Genomic DNA, 26022 nt, shown 5'->3' on the forward strand with positions numbered 1-26022 from the left:
ATTGTGTACCCTCACAGTTTTAGAGTAATTACAGTAGTGTTTGTGATGAGTTGGTACATGATGGTACATGATAATTGACCGAAGACCCATGCACATTATCGCTCAAATCAGCTTTGGGATAGACTGCAATGATTAGCTGTATTTACGTCATCGCCAACGATAAGGTGTACACACTGAGCGATTAGCTGTAGGTGATTGTTAACCAACACCCAATTAGAAATCACGAAATTGCATTGGTACTGCGAGTCCTTTTGTTATCTTTTAATAATCTGATTATGCAATTCATCACTAGCATAGTTCTTTGCCATGCTTGCGAGTATGAATTGACACCAATCTTCACAACTGTTGAAATTGGATCCGATGCTGTCAACAAACAGCCAATCAAGATGCTAATTGTTGTGATCATCGGGGTTAAAGTTCAACATGTTGAAAGTCCATCGCATTGTCGCTAGCAACCATTGGGCGCTCATCACGAAATGACGTCATAGCAGCCCATCATTGCGGTCAATTGCACAGCTAATCGTCGATTTTAGCGATAGTATGCACCGGCCTTGAGGTAGAGGTCGTTGACAGTGGATAGGAGCATGTACATGTATGTATGGCAATGGCTATGTAAATCATGGCCTATTAGCTTTATGAATATTTTAATGTTTTTAGGTTCTGATAGAAAATGTGTCCGGTGAAAGCTAATATGGTACATTGGGTTAGTTCATTGGTCATCAGAGTAATTACGGTATTAATCCCATATCCTTCATTTTTTTCGTGACATCATTCTATCATTGTCTGCCATCTTTGTAGACAAGTTTTATCGTTGAAACACGAAGTTTCTGCAATTAATATTTGCGAAGGATGCTTTTGTTTGCATTTTTTTATTATATCAAAACAACACCAAAAAATACTATTAAATAAGAGAATGACGATCGTTTTCTACAAATATGGCAGCGTTTTCGCGAATGAGCGCATGTGCAAACGAATTGATGACGTTTAAAAAACGATGAATTGGTGAAATTGACATAAAGAGGGTAACTCAAAGTGTATGGATAAACATATGACTAAATGAATACTTATTAAATAGCTCATTGAACAATAGATACATTTGTTATATTTGATCACCTATACCACCTTAGGGTATGGAATGTGTAGGCTATCTGAAAGTACTTTAAACCTTGTTGGTGTAGTATCTGGTGAATATCTGATATATATTGTATGTACTGTGGTGGATCCACGCATGGTTTAGTATGGTCAATCCTCTATATGCAAAGCTAATTTGGTCATAGATCTGCTTCACTTATTATAGTCACTGCATGTTGGAGTAAATTTTTCTGTAAGAATTCCGTATTTGGTTTAATTTGCTCCACAATCCATAAATCTATGATATCTCCTCAATAGATACTGCTAGTAGTTATACATCAGGCATTAATACGAGTTTATTATATAACACTACTATAAAATCAGTAAATAAAAAGAGGTTGTTATTGTTACATTACCTGAGAGGCCTGCGAGCGAAACTGCGTAGTCGATGATATGATGGTTTGGAAATAGGTGTTGATAGAGGTCCGTTAGATCTAAATTTGACTAGCTGTTTATCCTAGTTTAGATTACATACACTTCACTATTTTTTGCTAGTCACTTTATTTTTACTTCTGGTGTACCTATAGACTTCAATTGTTACATATTGAAGATTGCTTTGGGTACAGAGTTGAATATTTGATTAAAGGTTGATTCATTCTGAAGTTGTTTCCTAAATTGCTGTTTGGAGATACTTCCCAGTTGAATACCACTTGGAGTGTAGCTGTGATTGTTGAAACTTTACACTGTATGTTAGAAAATGCGTACACCGAGATGATCATAGCTGGAGGTTTGTCTGTAGCACATTGATACTAATTTCAGCTGCTACCCTACAGGATGAAAATATTCGATGAATTTAATATTTCGCGAACAGTCAATTCCGCAAATTATTAAATTCCGCGAATAATTAAATTCCGTGAATAATTAGTTCTGTTTCAAAACACAAGGGAGAATAACTACTGCCTCAAATTAAGAACTAAATTAAGAACTCTTTGACTAGTTATTTGGTAATAGCAGCTCTACATCGCTGTCACTGTCTTGGGTAGATGTTAAAGGCGATTCTCACGTTAACACATGGCTGGTAAGGCAGTTATCATCAGAACTCTCCTCGTGGCTTACTATTGGAACGTTCTGCCGGTTGGCCAAAAATTTGCGATCATAAATGCGTTCTTGTTCCTTTTTTAAAACAGATATATTCTCCTCGTTACCGGCTGCGGTCACTTCTACCTCAATTTCAAGACCTCCCTGAATGATTGGTGATCTTCCAGGAATGACATCCACCACCCTTGCAGTCATTGTGCCTCCGTTTATGATAAAAAAGCTGCTTACTCTACTTATTTCACGGGTAGATGACCAACCGCTGCGCAGTCTGCATTTACTAGCTTCACTGCAAATGGGACCTGCAGATTATTGGACTCTCTCTCACACTAAAACGAATAAGGAAGCAGTAGGGATGGAAAAAATAAATATTGCGTTTTACCAAAGAACCAAAGTAAAATTCAATTATTAATCTAGTAAATGGTTTTGAAAAACTCATTACTTACCACAAGTTGTTGGTTCATCAAAGGCCTCCAAATCGATGAATATTCGGGAAAACCTCAGAACGCAGCAAGAAATCTATAGCTTAGTATGATCGACTAGTAGTTATAAGCTAAATAGAAACTTGAACATGCGGTTTCCGCATGCAAAGGGTTAACTCTATTGCTAGCCGCAATAGAGTTAACTCTTAATAGAGAGTGATTGTGTTCATCTGCGAATAAATTAGTCCGCGAATATGCATAAAAAAGGCAATTTGCGCGAAATTTAACTCCGCGAATATATTCATGATGTAGGGTATTTATTGGAGCACAAGAAAAAAATAATATGGTTGATACTGTTTCCAGTATCGCTGTGCTCATTTCAGGTTACAATTTCCCATACGCTCCCCATATATCTTCTGTACTAACTTGGGATTTCTGAGGTTGCGATTTTATAAAGGCAGCTTTATTGTAATGAAAACTACATTGTAGAAAGCGTGCGTTCACTCGAGTAACTTTCATCTTTCGGCTGACGGATCTGTGTTGGAGGACACTAAGACAGTTCCGAAGTCGGATACAGTCGAGCCACAGACAGTGACGGAGGCCGACCTCCAGTGTCCTTACTGCCTTCTCAAGTTTTTCACGCTCGACGACAGAGATATGCATCGGCTGAAGAAGTGTGGACCTAAGCAGAGGGTATGTGATTACATTTATCATCCTGTCATATCCATTTTTATATCTCTTATACTGTACCATGACTAGCTGGTTTGACTAGTAGGACGTCTATAGGATCTAAAATACCGCTTTTCATTAAAGCTTCACTATTTCCAAAAACCACCAGACGGTTCGATTCGATATTGCAAACAGACAATTAGCTTCATGATATATCGTGGTATTATTATTATTATTACAAAAACACTTGTAAATTTCTGTTGGTATTTTTTTGTATATTTTAATTTAAAAGAAACTGTTTTTTCCTCGATAATTAGAAACATTTATTTCATCAATGCCCGTGTGCATGGAAGGCTGTGCAATAAGACTAGAAGGTCCTCACGTTTTCGTTCCTGCATCGCTCACTCTTAAAATCGTCAGGTGTGAAATATAACATCGCCATTACACGGTTATATCATTTATACGATTGTTGATATCTCCTTAAACCATAACTGTTACGAACAACTTTTATCGTATATACTAGGTAAATCAGACACGCTGATTCCAATTTTGTACTCAGAATAAAGACTAGTCCACTAACTTTCAGGTATACTTTGACTTTGTCTGAGCGATAAGTATACAGACGTGTTGATTCTCCAATACCTAAGTGGTAGAATGATTGACAGAATTATGCAGCGTATCTTACTGTTACATTAGATGTTTTCAATCGTTTTATATCGCCTTTATTATTTTTCTGTTTTATTTTTAATATTTACTAGCTTTTTTACTTTTGGCTGCAGAACCATAGATTGCAAAACCAATTTGGACATTGTATCTGGGAATTACTCCATTTGTCGAAAAGTGTAATGTAGATATCTGACCGTAATTTATTGACCAATTTTAAATACTTTTTTCAGTTAAATATAGTTATATATAGTTATATATATATATATATATAGTTTAACGAATAGATTTTATTTGCTTTTCAGCTGTTGTCAGTTGGAAAGATACTGTCTATCCTTCCATCAGACTGTACACTTTGTTAGCATTACATCAGTAATTAAACTAATTATCTTCAGATAATTATTTGCTTCACTGTCTTCACATATACATGTGATGGTTTAATTTTTGGGCAGTATGAGGTGAAGAGAACAGCAGTCAGGAGTTTACAAAAACATCTGCTCTGCAATGTGTCGGGCTGCACACGTGCCCTCTACTTTAGTGACCACCCTCAGACCATTCGTCATCCTAGGGCTACGTTTGGTATCTGTCACAGAAACAACGGCACGTCTCATTATTTTACTTGCTATGCATGCGCTGCCAAGTCACTGGATCCATGGAAGGTAAGATTGTCCACACAATTACTAGAGAGTGTGTGGGTGGAAGATGATAAAAGGGTTTACCACGTTAGGGTACGGTGTATAGGTTACAGATGTTGGTAGGCTTTGTTATGGTATCATGATCATCTTAGAGTATACAGGAGATACATAATTATTTAGCAAATATGTGTATGTTTGTTTATTGTTGGTTCAGTACACTCGTACCTCGACTTACAAAGGTCTGTACACCTGAAATTTCCGGTGGTACTACATGTCATTTCGGAAGACAATTATTCCTTGTTACAAAACACCTTTTGCGTGCGTAATACTATTCGACGATATTCAAGCATGCATCCTCCTTGTGTTCTGTCAGCCTTTAGAGGTTACCCAGGTCTCATCTCGCTGAAATTGACTGGATCGTGTTAAAATGAACCTGGCGTGGTCAGTATCTCGGGAAACAAAACTGTCTTAATGCTGCCATTCTACAAAATTGTTTATGGTTTCGAGAACTGATAGTGTGATGAGTCTGAAGTTGGTAAAATTGTATCGATATGGGCGCTAGGAAAGGGCATCATAGTCTTGAGATGATGGTGGAAATGGATAAGTCTCTAATGTGCTGAATTAGTTGGAAGTACTGTTAATATTTGTATGTTGCAGGAGAAAGGAGCAAGCGCCCTGGATGCAATGGTATCAGATAGAGTAAAGATGAATAACGATAAGGTGAGGCAGTGTTTTGTTTCATATTATTTAGTGTTCACTCATTTAGAGAATGTTGCTGATACAGTCGTGCCTCTGCCCACGAGTGCCTCAACATACGAGAAACTCGAGATATGAGCTGACCTTTTAGAAAGTTTCTTCCTTGAGATACGAGCGTACGAGCTGGTTCTCAATGGCCGCTATGCTATATGGCCAAGTATGTGAGAGGTCGCTTTCAGGAACAGCATCGCTTGGTTTCCTCCTCGAATCAATTTGAAAAAGTTTTTAACGGGTTGGCTGAAAGTTATAGTGTGAATGCCAGGCAAAAGTGCATAACCAAAACAGATACTGAAAGTATGACGACAAAATTTTCGTAAAAGATTAACTCTTAGCTCAAGGTTTTTCATAGTTTGTAACGGGATTAATTTGTTCTCGTATATTTTATCTAGGAAAGAGTGCCTTGACACATAGACGCACGCATTAAGCTCGTATGTCGAAGTATGACTGTACTCAAGTATACTGATGCGTGTGAAAGGGTTCTGAGTAAACTTCTGTACTAATGTGAATCTATCACAGTTCCGAGTATTGTTTAGTCACACATATATCAATCTTGACCTCATAACCTTAGTGTCTAACCTTAGTTGCTTGTTTCGGTAGTGCGTAGTTCTTGATAAATTAAACCCAGCAAAAAGAAACACTAGATGGTCACCTGCTGAGTCATGTCTTTAACTTTCATTGTAGTTAATTGTTGAGGCTGCTGTGGATGGTGCTGACAAGGCGCTGACGATGGAAACCAATGCTGATAACCCCATCACTGAGGTTTCTTAATATACCTTCATGCTAAAATTGATTACTTGTCAAATGTGTTGGTTTAAGAGAAAAGAGCTTTGGCTATACAATGGCTAATCTACTGCTGATGCGAAAGACATTGTTTAATAACACATTAATGCTCATGAGTGTCAGTTAGCAACTATCTTCATGCCATAATTGGACCTGACCTTTTAACCAACTTTTCTTGCTTTGGTTTGTTCATTCAATTATTGCTAGAAATGAACCACGTTTTTAGACTACAGATTATAAACATTTGAAGGTGGGTAATAGTGTTCGGATTATTGTAGTACATTGCATGCTTTAGACAGGATGTGGGTGCAGGGCCGTCGGCTTGACACGTATTATTCTGCATTCTTATCGTGACAAACCGCAGTCATAACGGAACATTTTGGTCAAGTAATAAGTACAGTGTATATACTATAATATCATGCCAGTATGCCATAAATCATCATGTTTCCATGCAGCTGATCCGCAAAGATTGCTTGTCTACTGGTTGGAAACGGTGAAAATCCGCAAGTCAATTGAGTTTTATTACTTACAAATTGATACCAAATGTAACAAGCATGTTTCATGCTGTTAGCACTTGTCATAGATGTGCAAGAAATTGCCGCGCAAGCTATTCCATTTTAAAAGTTTTCCACACTTGAGTCATGCTTATTTTCATTTCTGCAATTTCGAACGTGCCGGTATAACCTCTGACTTGATCTGAGCGTTTTAATCGCAATCAAGTTTTGTCGATTTTAAGCTTGAAACTTTCTGGCAGTCAGATCACCGCAAAGGTTGACTTGCAACAAAATTGACATAATAGTTATTTGGTATTAAAATGCTCACCATGTCTTACTCTGCTGTGTTGTACGTGTAGGTACAAAATATGTGGAAATAAGATTACAAGCTCTTGAAAGCTAAAAACCGACCAGTTAATCGCAGCCATCACAAAAACGTTATAGGTGGGAATCCCTCTCATAACGGCTCAAATGTGACGCAGTTGAACACGATGTGCTTCTGTTTACACTTTTATGCAACTTCGTCCGTCGAAATATGTTCACAAATAAACTCCAGTGGTCTTTAGATTTTAGAAACTTTAGATCTGAGTGTTTTAATATTGAAACATTCTGGCAGCCAGATCACCCCAAACATTAATAACAATCACTAATGATGAGAAAAAACAGATACTTTCTAATAAAATATGCTAAAGTTTTGTGTAAGTTCATCTTTGATTAAAAGTTGGTTTAAACAACACATTGACTTATAGACTACAAGTATAGCAACTACTGACATCATTTCACACAAATTTTCTTCGGAATGTCTTAGCCATGATTAAGTTTTTTCGATTTTATTCTTGAAACATCCTGTCAGTCAGATCACATCAAACATCAAAAACAATCACTAATGATGGAAAAATGCTGATACTTTCTGATAAAATCTACTGCAATTTTGTGCAAGTTTATTTTTAATTAATGTGTTCAGCTGTCCAGTGTCATATGGTCACATGGTCACATGGTCACATGGTCACATGGTCACATGGTCACATGGTTATATGGTTATATGGTCACATGGTCATATGGTCACATGGTCACATGGTTATATGGTTATATGGTCACATGGTCATATGGTCACATGGTCACATGGTCACATGGTCATATGGTCACATGGTTATATGGTCATATGGTCACATGGTCATATGGTCACATGGTCATATGGTCACATGGTCATATGGTCACATGGTTATATGGTCACATGGTCATATGGTCACATGGTCATATGGTTATATGGTCACATGGTCATATGGTCACATGGTTATATGGTCACATGGTTATATGGTCACATGGTCATATGGTCACATGGTCATATGGTTATATGGTCACATGGTCATATGGTCACATGGTCATATGGTCATATGGTCACATGGTCATATGGTCACATGGTCATATGGTCACATGGTTATATGGTCACATGGTCATATGGTCACATGGTCATATGGTCACATGGTCATATGGTCACATGGTTATATGGTCACATGGTCATATGGTCACATGGTTATATGGTCACATGGTCATATGGTCACATGGTTATATGGTCACATGGTTATATGGTCACATGGTCATATGGTCATATGGTCACATGGTTATATGGTCACATGGTCATATGGTCACATGGTTATATGGTCACATGGTCATATGGTCACATGGTCATATGGTCACATGGTCATATGGTCACATGATCATATGGTCACATGGTTATATGGTCATATGGTCACATGGTCACATGGTCATATGGTCACATGGTTATATGGTCACATGGTCATATGGTCACATGGTCATATGGTCACATGGTTATATGGTCACATGGTCATATGGTCACATGGTCATATGGTCACATGGTTATATGGTCACATGGTCATATGGTCACATGGTCATATGGTCATATGGTCACATGGTCACATGGTTATATGGTCACATGGTCATATGGTCACATGGTCATATGGTCACATGGTCATATGGTCACATGGTTATATGGTCATATGGTCACATGGTCATATGGTCACATGGTTATATGGTCACATGGTCATATGGTCACATGGTCATATGGTCACATGGTCATATGGTCACATGGTCATATGGTCACATGGTCATATGGTCACATGGTTATATGGTCACATGGTCATATGGTCACATGGTTATATGGTCACATGGTTATATGGTCACATGGTCACATGGTCACATGGTCATATGGTCACATGGTTATATGGTCACATGGTCATATGGTCACATGGTCATATGGTCACATGGTCATATGGTCACATGGTTATATGGTCATATGGTCACATGGTCATATGGTCACATGGTTATATGGTCACATGGTCATATGGTCACATGGTCATATGGTCACATGGTCATATGGTCACATGGTCATATGGTCACATGGTCATATGGTCACATGGTTATATGGTCACATGGTCATATGGTCACATGGTCATATGGTCACATGGTTATATGGTCATATGGTCACATGGTCATATGGTCACATGGTTATATGGTCACATGGTCATATGGTCACATGGTCATATGGTCACATGGTCATATGGTCACATGGTCATATGGTCACATGGTTATATGGTCACATGGTCATATGGTCATATGGTCACATGGTTATATGGTCACATGGTTATATGGTCACATGGTTATATGGTCACATGGTCATATGGTCACATGGTTATATGGTCACATGGTCATATGGTCACATGGTCATATGGTCACATGGTCATATGGTCACATGGTCATATGGTCACATGGTTATATGGTCACATGGTCATATGGTCACATGGTTATATGGTCACATGGTCATATGGTCACATGGTCTTTCTAACAAAACAAGCCTTTCTTATCATCAAATACCCTAATTTTTCTCAGCTGTGAAATCATAAATGTTGTTCTACTTGAATCAAGGGTATAAACAGAAAATCAATGAGACTCAAGAGTATTAGTGTTGTTATTATGCTTTGTTTTCTAACATTCAGTCTTGTAGGAAAAGAATGACCAAGTTATCTATGTAATGGTCTGTCATAGCGTTCCCTGCTCTGTTAGTCAGGTGATGCTGATGACACTGACTCTAAAGATACTTCTGCTGATAAGACTAAGGAGTTGTCATGCAATAACCTAAACACCCTGGAGCCTATTGTCAGTGCTGAGGACATGAGGCCTTGGGACTTTGCCAGTTGGTCAGAATGCTCTCAACATCTCTTGGCAGAACACAGTGTACGTTTCCTACGGCATTCTAAGCATGCGTGCAGAATATGCTGTAGGTTTATTAGTTGATGAAAGAAATTTTCATTAGTGTTACTGCTGGTTCCTACAACAAACTAACAGAAGCATATGTGAATATTAGTGTTAGGGCTGGTTCCTACAACAAACTAACAGAAGCGTATGTGAATATTAGTGTTAGGGCTGGTTCCTACAACAAACTAACAGAAGTGTGTGTGAATATTAGTGTTAGGGCTGGTTCATACAACAAACTAACAGAAGTGTGTGTGAATATTAGTGTTAGGGCTGGTTCATACAACAAACTAACAGAAGCTATGTGAATATTAGTGTTAGGGCTAGTTCATACAACAAACTAACAGAAGTGTATGTGAATATTGGGGGACAGACCAATATTCACATACGCATACATTTGTGCTGCAATATGTCAAGGTTGGCTCGGTTTAAACCTATGGTTTAAACCGAGTGGTTTAAACCCGGTTTAAACCAGCCCTAAAAAACCGGTTTTTTCATTATTTTTTGTGAAAAACATAATATTTTAAGCTCCTAGTGATTCATGTGCGGTAGAAATGCAACTATATTTATATTATAAATTACATAGCAAATTGATGGCAGAGTTCAAGTTGAAACTACATGAAATCCTAGCACAACAATGGATTAGTGAATTTCATTTTCAATTGCTTTTATCAAGTGATATGATGATCTCTTTACTGATGAAATATAAAAACCATGTGAAATATACTAATCCAATCATCATCTCTAATAATGAATAAATACTTTCTCAAGTCGGGCCTGTGAGAAAGGATTACTTATAATTTGAAATTAAAACAATAAAATCCTTTTGGGCAAAAGCTTCAAGTTTGCAAACTAATATTTTATTGCGCACAAGCCAAAGTAGTTGGATTGTTACAATTCAGTTTATCAAGTTCGTTGTGTTTTGAAAGGCAAAGGTTTTAAGGCAAAACGTAATAGGTGTGCTGTCGTAACGCGAGGTCACGAAGATAGGCTTAAAGCTCACGTAGCAAAATAACAAGCTGAAAACACCAATTTAGACAGTGATGGTAGTATTCAAGTGATAGAAGTTGAGTCATCTGCCACAGCTCCAAACACTAGCAATGCATCTGCATTATGCTCTGCTCTACACTACCACACGACTAATCACTGGGATTAAAGTTTCTACTTATACATAGAGCTGTATGTAAAATATTCACTTTATGTGATAAGATTTCTGCTCTGTATTTCATCGATCATGTTTGATTTAAGACTCATTCTGAAATTTCCATGTTTTCTCTCTTTTTTCCCCATAACAACTCCCACAGTACCATCTTTAACAGATGATTCCACATATATGTATGTTCAATACTCAATCATGCAGCTATAGTAAGTGATGTTAATTCGACTTAAAATTGTAAAAACCTTGGTAAAATTATAAAAACCGGTTTAAACAAAAAAAAACCTGGTTTTTCCATAAAAACCGTGGTTTTTTCCAACCCTGCAATATGTATCACAAATGCTAATGTTTGTTTTATCTGAATTTTTCATTCTGCTCGGTGTGTAGGATGACAGATGAACTCTCCAATATCAGTCTGACTTTTGACTCCTGCATATGTAGATATGTAGGAGCCAAAAGTAGATGAATAGCCACTGTCTACAACTGCTCAAAGTTAGAATGTTCAAGTTTAGAAATGGTGGTATAATAATTCATAGATGTTACCGGTATAATAGGTTTGCTGATGTCAGGTGGCTCTGTCTGTTTTCACTTAATGAGTTCACAAAGTTGTAAACCTAGCACTATGCTCGATGCTCAAAGATGAACACATTTTTAGTAGTTTGCACTAATTTCCAGTAAAAGATAGTGTTTTTATGTTTTTGTTACAAATGCTCCATAGTCTATGTACAAGTAGGAGTAGTGCCGAACCTCCTATTTGTTCTTACATTAGATAAACCGTAGTTTATATTTTGTGGCTCAGTTTGTGAAAAATAGATGTAGTCTATCACTGCGCTTCAATGCTTTGAATGGCTTCAGAGCTGTTCGCTTGTGACTATTTCGCACCTTACCGTTTCAACAATTCAAAGTTGCGTTATAAATCTTTCCAATATTCGTGTTGTGCCCATCAAAACTTGTTAAAGTATACTCACTTTCAGTTCATGGTCACTTTTCAATTCATGCGTAGTCATCAAGTTGCACTACAAAGTAATTATTTCGTCATTCTCATACGAGCAGCCCATTCTTGGCATGTAAATGTTAATGTAAAGTCAAAAAGCCAACAGTAGTGAGTAGCAGTAGAACGTTTTTGTAGCAGACTAGCCTGTCTTGGCAAACTGTTGTTTTTGCGGAGTTGTCCCCCATCGAGCGGGTGAGCAACACAACAGCTTGTCACAAGACGTACTGCATCTGATGCATCAGCTGCACTTATAGGGAGTTGTTCTCTTCCGTCTATGTGGCTTAGTTGCGATGTTAGGCCTATATCGGTCGCTCCATTGGTAATCATAACTGATTTCGCGCAAAAATCTATGTAGAAAAAAAAAGATCAAAACGTTTAACCAAAGACTGTTGGTTGTTTACAACTCTGTTGTAAACAACCAACAGTCTTTGGTTAAACGTTTACAACTCTGTTGTAAACTTTAGTAAAACTTAAGAATAAAATAAATTGATAATAAAATCCATAAGAACAAATAAAACTGATACATAAATAGAAATTAAACTGACTGAGCGCAAAAATAACGACATGCGTAGCCGCTGTTGTTGCTTAAGTTCTCAAGTTCTACTAAAGTTTACCGCAGAGACTGGTCGCTGGTTAAATGTTGTAATCTTATTTTTTCTACATACATTTTTGCGCGAAATTCGTTATGATTACCAATGGAGCGACAGACATAACATCGCAACCAAGCCGCATAGATGAAAGAGAACAACTCTCTATAAGTGCAGCTGATGCATCAGGTGCAGTACGTCTTGTGACAAGCTGTTGTGTTGCTCGCCTGCGCGACGGGGGACAACTTTGCAAAAACAACAGTTTGTCAAGACAGGCAAAGCAGAGACCCGAAGTATATTGGTATTAGTACCTCGAGTATTATTGGTTCAGATTCATCAGCAGTGAGCGTTTCTGTGATTTCTAAGTACTCTCACACCGAATGCCTTCGTATTAATCTAGCGAAGCAAAATGGCATTGAATGTGTTTAATTCAGAGTGGAAGCAACTCCAAACCGATTCGAAGCATGGAAACGCAGTGAATAGTTGAAATATTTGGTCCATCGTGCTGTTTTAGCTTTTTACCTGGAAATAGTCTAAATTGGCTGGCTTGTTATTCTTTCAATGGTAAACACGCTGCCAAGAGCTTTTGTGGCTGGAACATTTTTCATGATGAACATGTACTAAAGCAGCCTTGCATAACTATACAAACTGGTCCGGCAAGGTTTTTTTCACGAATGCAGTTGTTAATGTTAGATGTATGTGAGTTAATAGCTCACTTTTTCACTTATTCGAATTATTACTGAGGTGACACCATTCGTCTTTTCATGTCAGGCGCAATCTACTAAAGGGATGAGGCCGTGAAAGCCAAGGTGTGTGTTGTAGCAGGGACTCATTGTAACTGCTTAAATGTTTAAAAGCTTGTTTTGATAAAGGGTTGACAACTCTTCATTGAGAAAAAGATAAGCAATTAAGCTGTGTTAAAAAAATATTTCAAGTGAATTCGTTCTGAACTGAACAATTAAGTTATGGCTACACGCCCCGAAAAGTTCAAAAGTTTTGGTTGAAAATCGTGAAAATATTCATCCGAAACTCATAGAATTGTCAAAGCTGTGCATGCACACAGAAATCGTCGACGATACGCTTTCAATTGGCTGAACAAATTATTTTTGCAGCTTTCGCTATTTATCTGGTCCAAGACACATGTACCGACACGCAAGAAAAATGCCAATTTAATTCAATATAGCAAATAAGATGCAATTAATTAGATTGCACTAGAGATGGCAGATTGCTAGATATGGTAGATTGCTAGAGATGGCAGTTGCATCATATTTACTATCTTGAATTGCGTTTTATTTTCGTTGTGTGTCATTATATGTGTTTCAGACTGAACAAAACGCGAAAGCTGCTAAAATTGCACTCGCTAATAATTTGTCAGCACATTGCAAGTGTTTCGCCGACGACTTTGGTGTGTATGCACAGCTTTGACAAATTCCGTCAGTTTCGGACGAATATTGTCGTGTTTTTCGTCTATTTTGTGATTTCAACCGAAACTTAGGATATTTTTGGCACGTGTAGTCGTACCTTTAGCCTTTTATAGCTTTTGATGGCTTCTTATGAACACAGGCTAAGCGACTGTTCTTTAGGTTTGTGCATCGTTTGTATGCTTGTTAATAGCCTGTGATTATACTCTTAGCTTGTTTTGTTAGGATTTGATAGATACGCCCCCTCAGTGCCCCATATGTAAGAAGCAAATCACGAGCTGTAACACCATCTGCCACCACCTGTTCAACCATGAGATAGAGTACATAGAGAATGGTCTCCTGAATCTGAAGAGGAGGGAGTCAAAGAAGGCAGCAAAAAGAGGGTGAACTTTATTATTATAAAAAAATCATTGACAGGTTTTATAATTTTTTGTGTCGTGTGTTACTAAATGGACTTGCTATGGTCCAATCAGACAGGTTTGTCTTTTATGTTGCTGTACTTACCTGTAAGGGAGAGCATTGCTCACTGTATTGGTAAATGTTGAATACCGGTGTATGTTCATAATTGGAATCGGAATGTTTACTTGCTATCTATGAAGTATGGCCTCACGTTTGTCTCGACGTACTAAAGTATTTTGTCTTGTTATGCCATGTAGGTTGTTGTTCGGCTTAGCCAAGGATAACCCAGGAGACAAAATGCTGTTTAATGACCTCTCTGGCGGAGACTTTGCTGCTATGCCTCCCAAGACAGACCCGGAGGTAGCCAGCTGTCTTACTTATCATACCCTTGCCATATTCTAGCCTCTGTCAGATGACAATTTGGTGAAATAGAGTGAAGTTAGTGTTGAAACCCCAATCTGTATGAAGCTAAAACTTTAATGATCAGCCTACACAAACCTTTAGTAGATTTTATCAAAAAGTATCAATATTTTTCTATCGTTTGCGATTGTTTTTAATATTCGAGGTGATGAGACTACCAGGTTGCTTCTAGATTAAAATTGACAAAACTGGATTAAAATGCTCGGAAGAAAATAAGTCACTCGTTGCTACTGTTGATATCAACAAGCGTTCAAGTTGCATCATTAAGTGGCTGCATTCTGCTGGTCTCTTTTGGACTATAGACGTCATAATCACACTTTTACTCAATCTGAGCGTTTAAACTGCGATAAAGTTTTATCGATTTTAATCTAGAAATATCCTGGCAGCCAGATCACCTCAAACATCAAAAGCAATCGCAAATAATAGAAAAGACCGATACTATCCGATAATATCTACTCTAGTAAAATTTTGTGTTATGTTCATCTTTAAGACCAAAAATTCATTAAATTTCCCTATTGCATGTACCGTACTTTTTGGACTATAAACCGCACCCCTATATAAGCCGCATCTGCTTTATTTTCCAAAAACGATAATAAAACAATACATAGGCCTCACCTTTGTATAGGCTGCAGGACTCAGGACGGTGCTTTTTAACGCGGCAGCAACTTTGCTGTTTAAAACGGCACTGTTCCGTATTAACCGACGCTTTTTAACCTAGTGCCTAACGGAACAGTACCGTTAGGCATTGTTTTGTATTTTCTTTCATCGCTAGAGGCGCATTAACCAGAGATTCTGGTTAATGCGCCCTAGCAGTGAAAGAAAAGCCACAGATTTGCCGCACCCTTATATAAGCCGCATGGCTCAAATCATCAAAAAAAGTAGCGGCTAATAGTCCGAAAAGTACGGTAGTTGTTTACGTGTTTGTCATCAGACAATGCAAGTTAAATACCTGTGAACAGTAGTTGCTGAGCCAGGTGAAGGATTATTCCTCACAAAAGCAGTCTGCCGGGTTTAAAATTTGCTCTTTTTGTAGACTGGTGCCATTCTCCCGCGACCAACTACTAGGAACCGCCATTTCATGTGTCGTACGTGTGGTCAAGGCTTTGGCAGCGCTGCCAAGCGTAATAAACACATATTGTCAAATGCATGTCTTCGAGACAAAGTTATTAAGAACTATGAGTGCAGCGTATGCAAGAAGAAGTTCTCAACGAGGAAGACAGTGGTGGCGCACGAGACTTGGTGCCTGTACAAGCAGAAGAGAGACGCCGTATTAAAAGAGACAGGCGAGGCCGAAGGAGGTGGGTTAAACTTGTTTATCTTCTGTGTTTCGAAAGAATGTCTGAAGACAACATGACAATAAGATATAGTTGCAGTTGCATCAATTTCAAAAATCATTTGGACAGGAATGATAAATTTTCATGCATGACGAGTTTGTCAGGAGCGCTGAACTGGAAAAAAACTATAAACTAGAAACAAAATGTGGCTAGTGTATGGAGTTGTGCTCTTTTTGTGATCTTCTCACGTGTAACAGCCTTTGGGCTTTCAGAGAAGAACTGAGCTCATCTGAAAGTAATATTCAAATGAAGCGTGTGCGGCGTGTGACTTATGCTCAAATCTTCTCAAAAACATTTGCTGTTTACATTGGATTTGCAGCTCCCCTCTTTACCTCTTTGCCTTTGATAATGGCCAATAGAAGTCCTTATGAAACTGGCAATTTTTCCAATAAATTTCTGTTTGGCATGTCTATTTCCTTTTTCAATCATGTCCATTTCCTGATTTCGTGAGAGATCATTACGCATAACGTAATGATTATTAAGCTCTTATTATAGTAAAGATGTAGACTAGCTTAAGTTACTAGCTTAAGTTACTAGCTTAGTTATTCAGGTTCATTGGGTAATTATTGTATTACCCATGCATATGTCGAGCATTCAGCTAATAATACAATACATAACAAACCAAAACATTAGTGATGATTTTAGTGACATTATGTGAGACATTATGTAATCACTGAAAAATAATGGCATTCTGCTTAGACTCACTGCTTCAAATCAGCAGACGGCTTGTTGGTTACACAAGTGCTGCGCACCTATTTCATTAAATCTCTATTTCCCATTATTACCTAGTATAAAAGCGCCTTTATACACGGATCAGTGTTTCTCATTCTTATGATTACTACTCTGACCTAGTAGGTCTGCTGTTTGACTGCACATGTATTTTACATACGTGACTCTATTGCTAAGAAGATGTCTATGAAATCTCTATTGTTCATGGTCAGCTATGTTTTATATTCCCTACTGCACTGGCAGTACCGTGCACCGTCAGAGATAATCAGGTGTAATGAGTATGTGCACAGTTATTCTCTTATCTCGCAAGGTTGCTGTGTGGTTCAGCGGCAGTGTGCTTGGTTTCAAATCTGTTGACCGGAATGTCTGGGTTCGATTCTCATGTAGTGCAATCTTCTTTTCTAACGCTCTTAGCATGGATTCGGGCAGACGGAAGGACGGATGAACGCACGGCTCTTATTATAGTAAATCTTAACATATTCAACTAGATGTTGTAAGTTACATGTAATTCAACTACATGTTGTAGTATAGGGCTGATAGAAGTTATATCAACAGAAAGTTTTACCGTATTGTCGCGAAAATAGTCATATTGAAAAGAACAGTTGTACGTTTTACATTGAGAGTTTGGTATCCAAAGAAACTGATGGTATTGATTATGTACTGATCAGGCTGATTGAACATCATCAGTCTTCCTGTTACACAAGTTGATTGGTTGTACGTGTCCAGAAGTCTATCTGTAGCTGTTCTTTCTGCTTGAGCAGGTGAGGAGGAAGAGGTTGATACAGTAACAGGTCCTGATGGTTCAGTTGAGGAAACCAAGAGAGTGAAGAGAAAGAGGGCTGCTAAGTTCAAGTGTACAATTGATGGATGTATAATGTAAGTGTACTATTAATGGATGTGTAACATAAGTGTACAATTGATGGATGTATTATGTAAGTGTACAATTGTTAGTGTATTATGTAAGTGTTTAATTTATAGTGTATTATGTAAGTGTATAATTTATAGTGTATTCTGTAAGTGTATAATTTATAGTGTATTATGTAAGTGTATAACTTATAGTATATTATGTAAGTGTATAATTGATTGCTACTCTTGTTTACCCCACTTTCATGGGAACTGCAACTTAACCTGTTTAGTAAGTTGAACTACTTATCATATCATCTATTTGAGCTTTTTCTATTAGCTGTAATGCTACTAGCAAGCGGATAAGTTGCGTGTGAAATGTTTCAGGGGCTTCAATACGTCTAAAGAATTGGATATCCACCTCAAGTGTCACCTTGGCAACACAGTTGCGTACCGCTGCTGTTTCTGCGAGTTTACCGCTGCCGCTACAGTGAACTGGTATCCACTGAAAGAGCACATCATTGCTAAACATCCTGGGCATATACCCTCTGCTTACGAATGTTCTATATGCAGTGAGTTGTCCTCCCTTTCATCTCATACCCTTGAGTTGTTTCTGTATGTGTGTCATCTGAATTGCATATATTGGTATTGTTATTTTGTGTCTACTGTACTCGGTTATCTTGGCTATTTCTGGCCAGTTCCAATTTTGGAAGCCACAATTAGAAAATATCTTATGATAGTGAAAGCCTGGCTATGTCTGCCTAGCTACACATAGACATAGTGATACATCGATAGCATATCTAGTTATATAAATTCTTTGTGTTCATTGTATGCTACTCATTCAGTGAAGGGGTTCGCTAAACAGTCAAAGTATGATGATCACATGACGAAGCATTCGACAGACCGTCATCACAAGTGCATAGAATGCGGACTAACATTTAAACAAGAGAGTGGCCTGAGGACCCATGTTCAGTACGAACACGGCACTGACGAGGCTAAGTACGTGTCAGAGCAGTCTTAAATACGAGTATACTCGTCTCTCTTTCCTCATAACTTTCTCATCCTCCATCCTCCTCATTCTTCATAACTTGTTTGATCTTTATCACTTGGGCCTTGTTTTACTCTTAATTTTACTTGTACTAACAAGGCATGATATATTCTTATTTAACAGTTGTGCTATTCTTTACCTATGCAATAGCTAGCCCATGCTCTTTCCACACAACACTTCCCACATGTTATATCTTAGTGCCTAGCCTGAGATTATGATATAGTGTGATAAATACTTCTTGTTTTTAGGAAAATATTGGCAAACATTTTGAAATCTCATCAAAACGAAGTTGATTCTATTAGATTACCGCATGCACTTACACGTGCACACATATGTACATACCCTACAGAATGAAAATATTCGATGGATTTAATAATTCGTGATTTTGCGAACAGGCGATTCCGCGAATTATTAAATTTCGCGAATAGTTGGTTCTATTTTTAAACACAAGGGAGAATTTTACAATCAATGAATGAAGTAAATAAAAACAGTTTGGCTCATATGGCGGCTGTCTCGCAATAAAATTAAACTGATACACTTGATAAGTAAATACTAGCGTGTAATGGTGCTCTCTGACTAGTTATTTGGTTAATAGCAGCGCTATATCGCTATCACTGTCTTGGGTAGATGTTAAAGGCCATTCTCTCATTAACACATGGCTGGTAAGGCAGTTATCATCAGAACTCTCCTCAGGGCTTACTTTTGGAACGTTCTGCCGGTCGGCCAAAAATTTGTGATCGTAAAGGCGTTCTTGTTCCTTTTTTAAAACAGATATATTCTCCTCATTACCAGCTGCGGTCACTTCTACCTCAATTTCAAGACCTCCCTGAATGATTGGTGATCTTCTAGGAATGACATCCACCACCCTTGCAGTCGTTGTGCCTCCGTGTACGATGAAAAAGCTGCTTACTCTACTTATTTCACGGGGTAGATGACCAACCGTGGCGCAGTCTGCGTTTATTAGCTTTACTGCAAATGGGTCGTGCAGATTATTGGGCTCCTCTTTCACACTAAAACGAATAACGAAGTGGTAGGGATGAAACAAATAAATATAGCGTTTTACCAACGAACCAAAGTAAAATTCAATTATTAGCTTAATAAATGGTTTTGAAAAAATTCATTACAGTGCACCCTCGAGATATGATGTTAATTCGTTCCAGAGTTGGCATCGTATGGTGAAAAATTCGTATATCGGGGTATAAAGACCATTGTAATTATACAATGCAAACACCCCCTGGTAAAAATCGTCAATTTTGTTTATAAAAATGTGTACATATTGACAATTAGCAACAAAATAGTATGTTAACTTTAGTAATTATAGTTACCTACAGTAACTGTATTGTATTTAGTGTATTTTAATGGTTATGATCTGCAATAAAACGCCAAATTATAATGTGTGTACCAAATGTAGTACGTACGGTAAGGAGTTCTTGCCTTCAAAAGGTACGCATAACATAAACTTTGAATTCACTTCAAGTAAGTTTAGCTTGCTAAGCCTACACTTAAAACTAAGTTTTAGTATGTATTTTGAACTATTTTACTGAATTTCAACTTTTTATTACGAAATTTTATCCTTCAGCAGTTCCTATCTTCACTTTCACTATCAACTTTAGCCTATCTGGTTGAAATCTTTTTCGACCTAAATCAATAAGGCCGAGCGATGCAGTTATAGAAAGCGGCTTCTCGCACACTTGACCATTTAATGGCTACCGAAAAGAAAAATTAAATTATATTTTCTATACTGGACGTACATACCTTTGGAGTAACGTAGCTGGTACATGTAGCAGGTAAAGCAGAGAGAAAGCAAAAACGTATCAATGTTAATTATGGTGCTGTACATTTGAAAATAAATTTAAAACATAATGAATTGGAATTTTTTAGCACACTAAAAGGTGTCCATTCCTGTCCAATATTTCTACGAAAAAATTGATGGTGCAATGCAGAAAATTGCTAGCTAGCGCTTGTAAAAGGATCCAGAGAATGTGGTACAGTAGTTTGTCTTGTATGAAATGTGCACAAGAATCAATGTAACCATACATACAAAGTTTGTACGTATTTTTACCCTATGGGGGGGACAGGGCTTTAGCAAGTTTTAGAAAGTCATGTGGATGCGTCAACTATCTTGAGTAGCTAGTTATATGAGATACATACATACATACATACATACATACATACATACATACATACATACATACATACATACATACGATGAATTGTATTCACGTAGAAGATAACAAGCCCATATGCAAAGACATGGTTAAACAAGTAAATATAACATAAAATCAAAAGGAAACAAATAAAATGAATAAAATATGAAAAACATGCCACACAAGAGATAAATAATATATATTATACATGCATTGTTTTAATGTACTAGTCCACATCAGTAAATTAAACACTTGAAACATTTCTGCGAATGTGGGATTTTCTGTATTTTCTAAATCCTCGCCTTCACAAAATGGTTGCTCCTTTTGAATGCTGATCGCGTGCATGACCTAGCTCATTCAAATCTTCAGTCGGAAGCTCTTTCTTGTGCTTGCTTTAATGAAGTTCTTGTTTTAATAATAATTGCAAATGCTGATTGGTTGCGATCATATTCCTTGACATTGTTAATAATACGGGTCCCTTCTTCTTATTTACGACATCCAACTTTGTTGACATAGAAATCATTTTTCCTTCGTTTTGTAACGTTTGTATCGGTCTCAGATTCCATAGATAACGAATTAAATGTAGATAGTTGTAGTTATATACGTATGCTGACTTGAATGTTTATAGTAAAAGCTATAATAACGCTACAAATGAATATTTGCTCTCGCTTGTGTATTTTACACGAAATTTTCCACGCGGACATGAGAGAAGTCGATCATCATGTCTCTTCTAAAAGTTCTAAGAATGTTTTCGGCAAACTATATTTCGGTGTCTTTTTTATTTCGACGTGTGTTATGAGCACACTGACGGCCAAATTTTAACTCAGGCGAAACTTTTTTCAAATTCATATGGTGAAATAAAATTCGTATAGCGAGGTGAAGATATCACAATATTTGCCTTCGTAAGGTGAAAAAATCGTATATCAGGGTAATCGTATCACGAGGGTGCACTGTACTTACCACAAGTTGTTGGTTCATCAGAGGCCTCCAAAGCGATGAATACTCATGAAAACCTTTGGACGCAGCAAGAAATTTATAGCTTAGCATGATCGACTCGTAGTTGTCATCTAAACAGAAACTTAAACACGCGGTGTATGCATGCAAAGAGTTAACCCTCTTGCTAGCTGCAATAGAGTTAACTCTTAATAGAAAGTGGTTGTGTTCATCCGCGAATAAATTAGTCCGTGAATATGCATGAGAAAGGCGATTTGCACAAAACTTAACTCCGCGAATATTATCATCCTGTAGGGTATATAGATCTATATAAATCTCAGTCTGTGTGTAGTCCAGTTTGTCCAGCTGTAGCTATTGGAATGAAAAATCCGTATGGCAGAAGATTTGATCATGGAACCTCTCGTTTGCCTTTACCAATTTAGCTACGCGAGATTGATGGATTCTTTGAGCGATGTGCTGTTTGTCGCTAAGTGGGGAAAAATCTGTTACCGCTCTCAGTTACGGCCCAACTTAATTTTGCGCTCACTCTCCTGTGAGAGCCAGTAGCTAGCTCTTGTTAGTAAGCGTACTCAATTGGCAATGTGCCAGACTCTTCACCATCCTTTCTAATTCATCAAGTGTTACATTATCAATCTCATTTTACTTTATTGTCTTTCAACATTGTACCTGTCTGTGTGTCCTGTTTACAGGGAGTTTGCAAGGATGACAATGAAGCAGAGGGCTAATGATAACCACGCCCCGCAGCCAATGCTCTGTTATGTTTGTGGCTATGCCACGACGAGCAGGAGCTACTACAAGACTCACATGAACATTCACAAAGGTGTCAAACCCTACAAGTATGTACACTTATACACTTACATGTACACTTATACACTGATATGTACTACTTATAGGTACTACTTATACACTGATATGTACTACTTATATGTACCGCTTATACACTGATATGTACTACCTATACACTTATATGTACTACTTATACACTTATATGTACTACTTATATGTACTACTTATATGTACCGCTTATACACTGATATGTACTACTTATACACTTATATGTACTACTTATACACTTTTAAGTACCTCATATAACTAAAACAGGCTTTACTAAAATGAATTGGCGCTACAACTTGCTTCTTGCTTGTGCATTCCACATTTTACTTATATACATATTTGAATCTAGAAATATATATCTAAATAAAAAAGTATATTTACATATATACTTTTTTATTTAGATGTATATACATTTGTATTTAGATATATATATAGATATGTTTTTATTTAGATAGATATGTATATATATATTTGTATACAACTAAATACTAATGTATACATATCTAAATATAAAGGTATATGTATATCTAGATAAAAAATTATTAGTATATATATGTAAGAAAGTATATATATATATATATATATCTAAATAAAATATATATGCAGGTTCAAATTGAAATCAATTCTTGTTTGCAATACACAATTGTCTGATGTCTGTTTGCGTGTCATTTTAGTCCATGCACCTGCTTTTATCAGGCACTAAAGCGAGGCTGATAGAAACTGAGTTGTTTTGTAGTTGGCTCGTATTTACTCAGTGTTATTAATGTCACTGAGCAGATAACTCTGTAATGTGAGACAACTCCTGCTCACAAAGGATTGAAACTTTACATTTATGCGCGCGGCATCTGTTAGGGCAGTTATAGAATGGCTTGTGTTTCTTTAAAATTTTATACATTTTAATAGTTTTACATTTAAAAGAATTTGTTTTGTCAGTTGGTCAATTTAATTAAGCTATTGGTTCTCTTGCCTATATACACATAGTTTGTGTCTGAACAACGAGCCAAAGGCTGGCATTATTAACTATTAAAAACGTTCAATTTTGCTACCTTTAAGAGTTGCTGACCCCTGCAGTCTCAGAGAACGTCTTATCATGACTTTGAAGGCTCCGTTGCATCTTTAAAGATAAAGAAAGGTCTTTGGCCAGTTGATCATTTCACTAATTCAACTAGTAAAAGTTTATCAATTTATGATTGAGTTTGTTGACAGCTTGACACATGAAAAATTGAAGCATCTATCGAATCCACGCAGTTATGAGCGAGTTCTCATTTATGTGAGCAATTGAAAGTAGCCATTTTTAACGACTTCATACTTTGAATATACAAGTTACTTACAACAAATACATCTTTGACCACATTTTTTCTGCCTTTGCTTATGGGCTGAGTAATTCCTTTGCGTTATTGTTTAGTGTCCGATAGCATCATGTTTGGGGCCACAAATAAAATTGTGATGCCCAAAAGATATTCCATCAAACACGAACAGTAACTCAGTATTGTAGGACGGCACACACGCTAATTTACTAGCCTCTCGTTTAGTCAGGTTAAATTTTAGCAACAGACAAACCTTAAGTGAACAGGTTCATGCGGTTTTTCTTAATGAGTGTCCTTCTGCCTCTCCGTAGCTGCCAGTATTGTGACTACAAGTCTGTTGACTCGACGTGCTTCAAGCGACACATGTGGAGGCACCAGGAGAAGAAGCCATATAAATGTACCTATTGTCCCTTTGATGGAATACAGAGGTCGCAGATAGTCGCTCATATGAGAACCAAACACAATGTCTGGCCGGATGAGGCTCGGAAGCTCATCAAGTAAGACCGTATTCATTTATCAGATAAATTATTTTAGATGCTTGCGTTTTATTATATAGGCTGGTTCACGATAACATTGGGAAATTGCAGATAATATCTACAGCGGTTTTGCACAGTTGTAGATATTTCTCGGTAAATTTCTGAACTTCATTTTTTGCTGTAATTACTAAGATGCTGCCAATACCAATAGATGACTTGAAGAGTAAATTGTAACTTTTGCAGATACAAGCAAAGGATTTCTGTTTGCAGAGAAACATCTACATTATTGAATAAAATATGTTGAATGCTATCTTACTTATTAAAACAAGTTGTTTTTCGTATCAAGAACAATTGGATCCCAATAAACCAATGATGTATCAAGTATGTAATAAATTGTTTTATTTTTGTAAAACAGAGTTACAGCACATGATACCCCTAAGTTTCAATTCCCACCGTCTCTCCCAAGTTTTACTCGCATTAAAACTTGGGAGAGAAGTTTGAATCAACAAGCTTTTACCATATTTGGTTACATGAACAGACAACTCCCAGTTTTGTCACCTGTTTCCTTAAAAAAAACTTTAAACTTTCTGAATGTGTATATATATATAGATATATATATATATATATATATATATATCTATCTATCGGTAAGGAAGATTAATTTTTGCTAGCTCTCAGTTGACATGTAGAAATGGAAATTGAGGTTAGTTGACTGGTGTGTCATCTGGTATTAGGAGTTGTCTTTTTATGAATAGCGAATTTCATCAATCTGTTGTTAAAGTCTTGCTTGCTTTGCGCTGTCAATGGTAGTACAGTCGACTAATTACCAATTGCTCAAAAGTGAATTTGTAATTTTAGCCGATATTCAAAATTAGCAGTTTTATGATCAGGAGTTATCTTACACCGGTGTTGGTGCAGTGAGCAGTTCTGTTAAACAGAACCTTTGAACTCACCAAAGGCTTCTCTGTTCAAATTGTACCTTTTATACAATTAATTAACAACATTATGGCTTAGTTATCTGCCAGTCTATCTTTTGAACTTGCTGATGTCTGATTTTACCCGGTTGGATGGCCGAAACTTTGAAAACCAGTTTTGGGGTAGAAGCTAACATTAGACATGCACTGCTCAATCTGGATCTCTTCATAGTTGCATATAAGGAGATGACCTGGGTCTATTATAGGCATATAAGTGGTAGATCAGCCAGTAATGTGCAGAGACCTCGTGTTCTGACTACCGGCAACTCAGTGCAGGTTCCTACCGAGATTAACATGGCCGACACAGATATATCTGGGCAGACGGAGACCTCAACGACTACAGTCAGCATTGTTAACCCTGATGGCAGCGAGACGACTATCCCTGTCGAGCTGGTCTGTACTTTTATTGTTGTTATTTTACACAAGCTGATAATCTTCTATCAGTTGTCAGTGGAATTGTGGAGGGTTTGGAATCAATTTGTTTATCCATTGCTAATGTTTGACGATGATTTTTTACGGTTGTTTGGAAATTGGTGTGGCTCGC

General features: G+C 37.3%; 1 protein-coding gene across 2 annotated transcripts in view; it reads left to right on the plus strand.

Annotated features, from left to right (window-relative positions):
* LOC137388701 (uncharacterized) overlaps positions 1–26022 on the plus strand; it is a 57173-nt gene that overhangs the window by 29726 nt on the left and 1425 nt on the right. For both annotated transcript variants that reach the window (XM_068075157.1, XM_068075158.1), the window contains exons 7-20: positions 3078–3281; positions 4373–4579; positions 5213–5275; positions 5993–6070; positions 9667–9837; positions 14239–14396; positions 14670–14772; positions 15866–16130; positions 17657–17771; positions 18126–18310; positions 18584–18737; positions 22577–22723; positions 24340–24525; positions 25685–25871. In XM_068075157.1, the coding sequence (XP_067931258.1) occupies positions 3078–3281; positions 4373–4579; positions 5213–5275; positions 5993–6070; positions 9667–9837; positions 14239–14396; positions 14670–14772; positions 15866–16130; positions 17657–17771; positions 18126–18310; positions 18584–18737; positions 22577–22723; positions 24340–24525; positions 25685–25871 (2223 nt within the window). The remainder of the gene's footprint in view (positions 1–3077; positions 3282–4372; positions 4580–5212; positions 5276–5992; positions 6071–9666; positions 9838–14238; positions 14397–14669; positions 14773–15865; positions 16131–17656; positions 17772–18125; positions 18311–18583; positions 18738–22576; positions 22724–24339; positions 24526–25684; positions 25872–26022) is intronic.

Source organism: Watersipora subatra, chromosome 2 (genome assembly GCF_963576615.1).
Source record: "Watersipora subatra chromosome 2, tzWatSuba1.1, whole genome shotgun sequence".
Classification (NCBI taxonomy): domain Eukaryota; kingdom Metazoa; phylum Bryozoa; class Gymnolaemata; order Cheilostomatida; family Watersiporidae; genus Watersipora; species Watersipora subatra.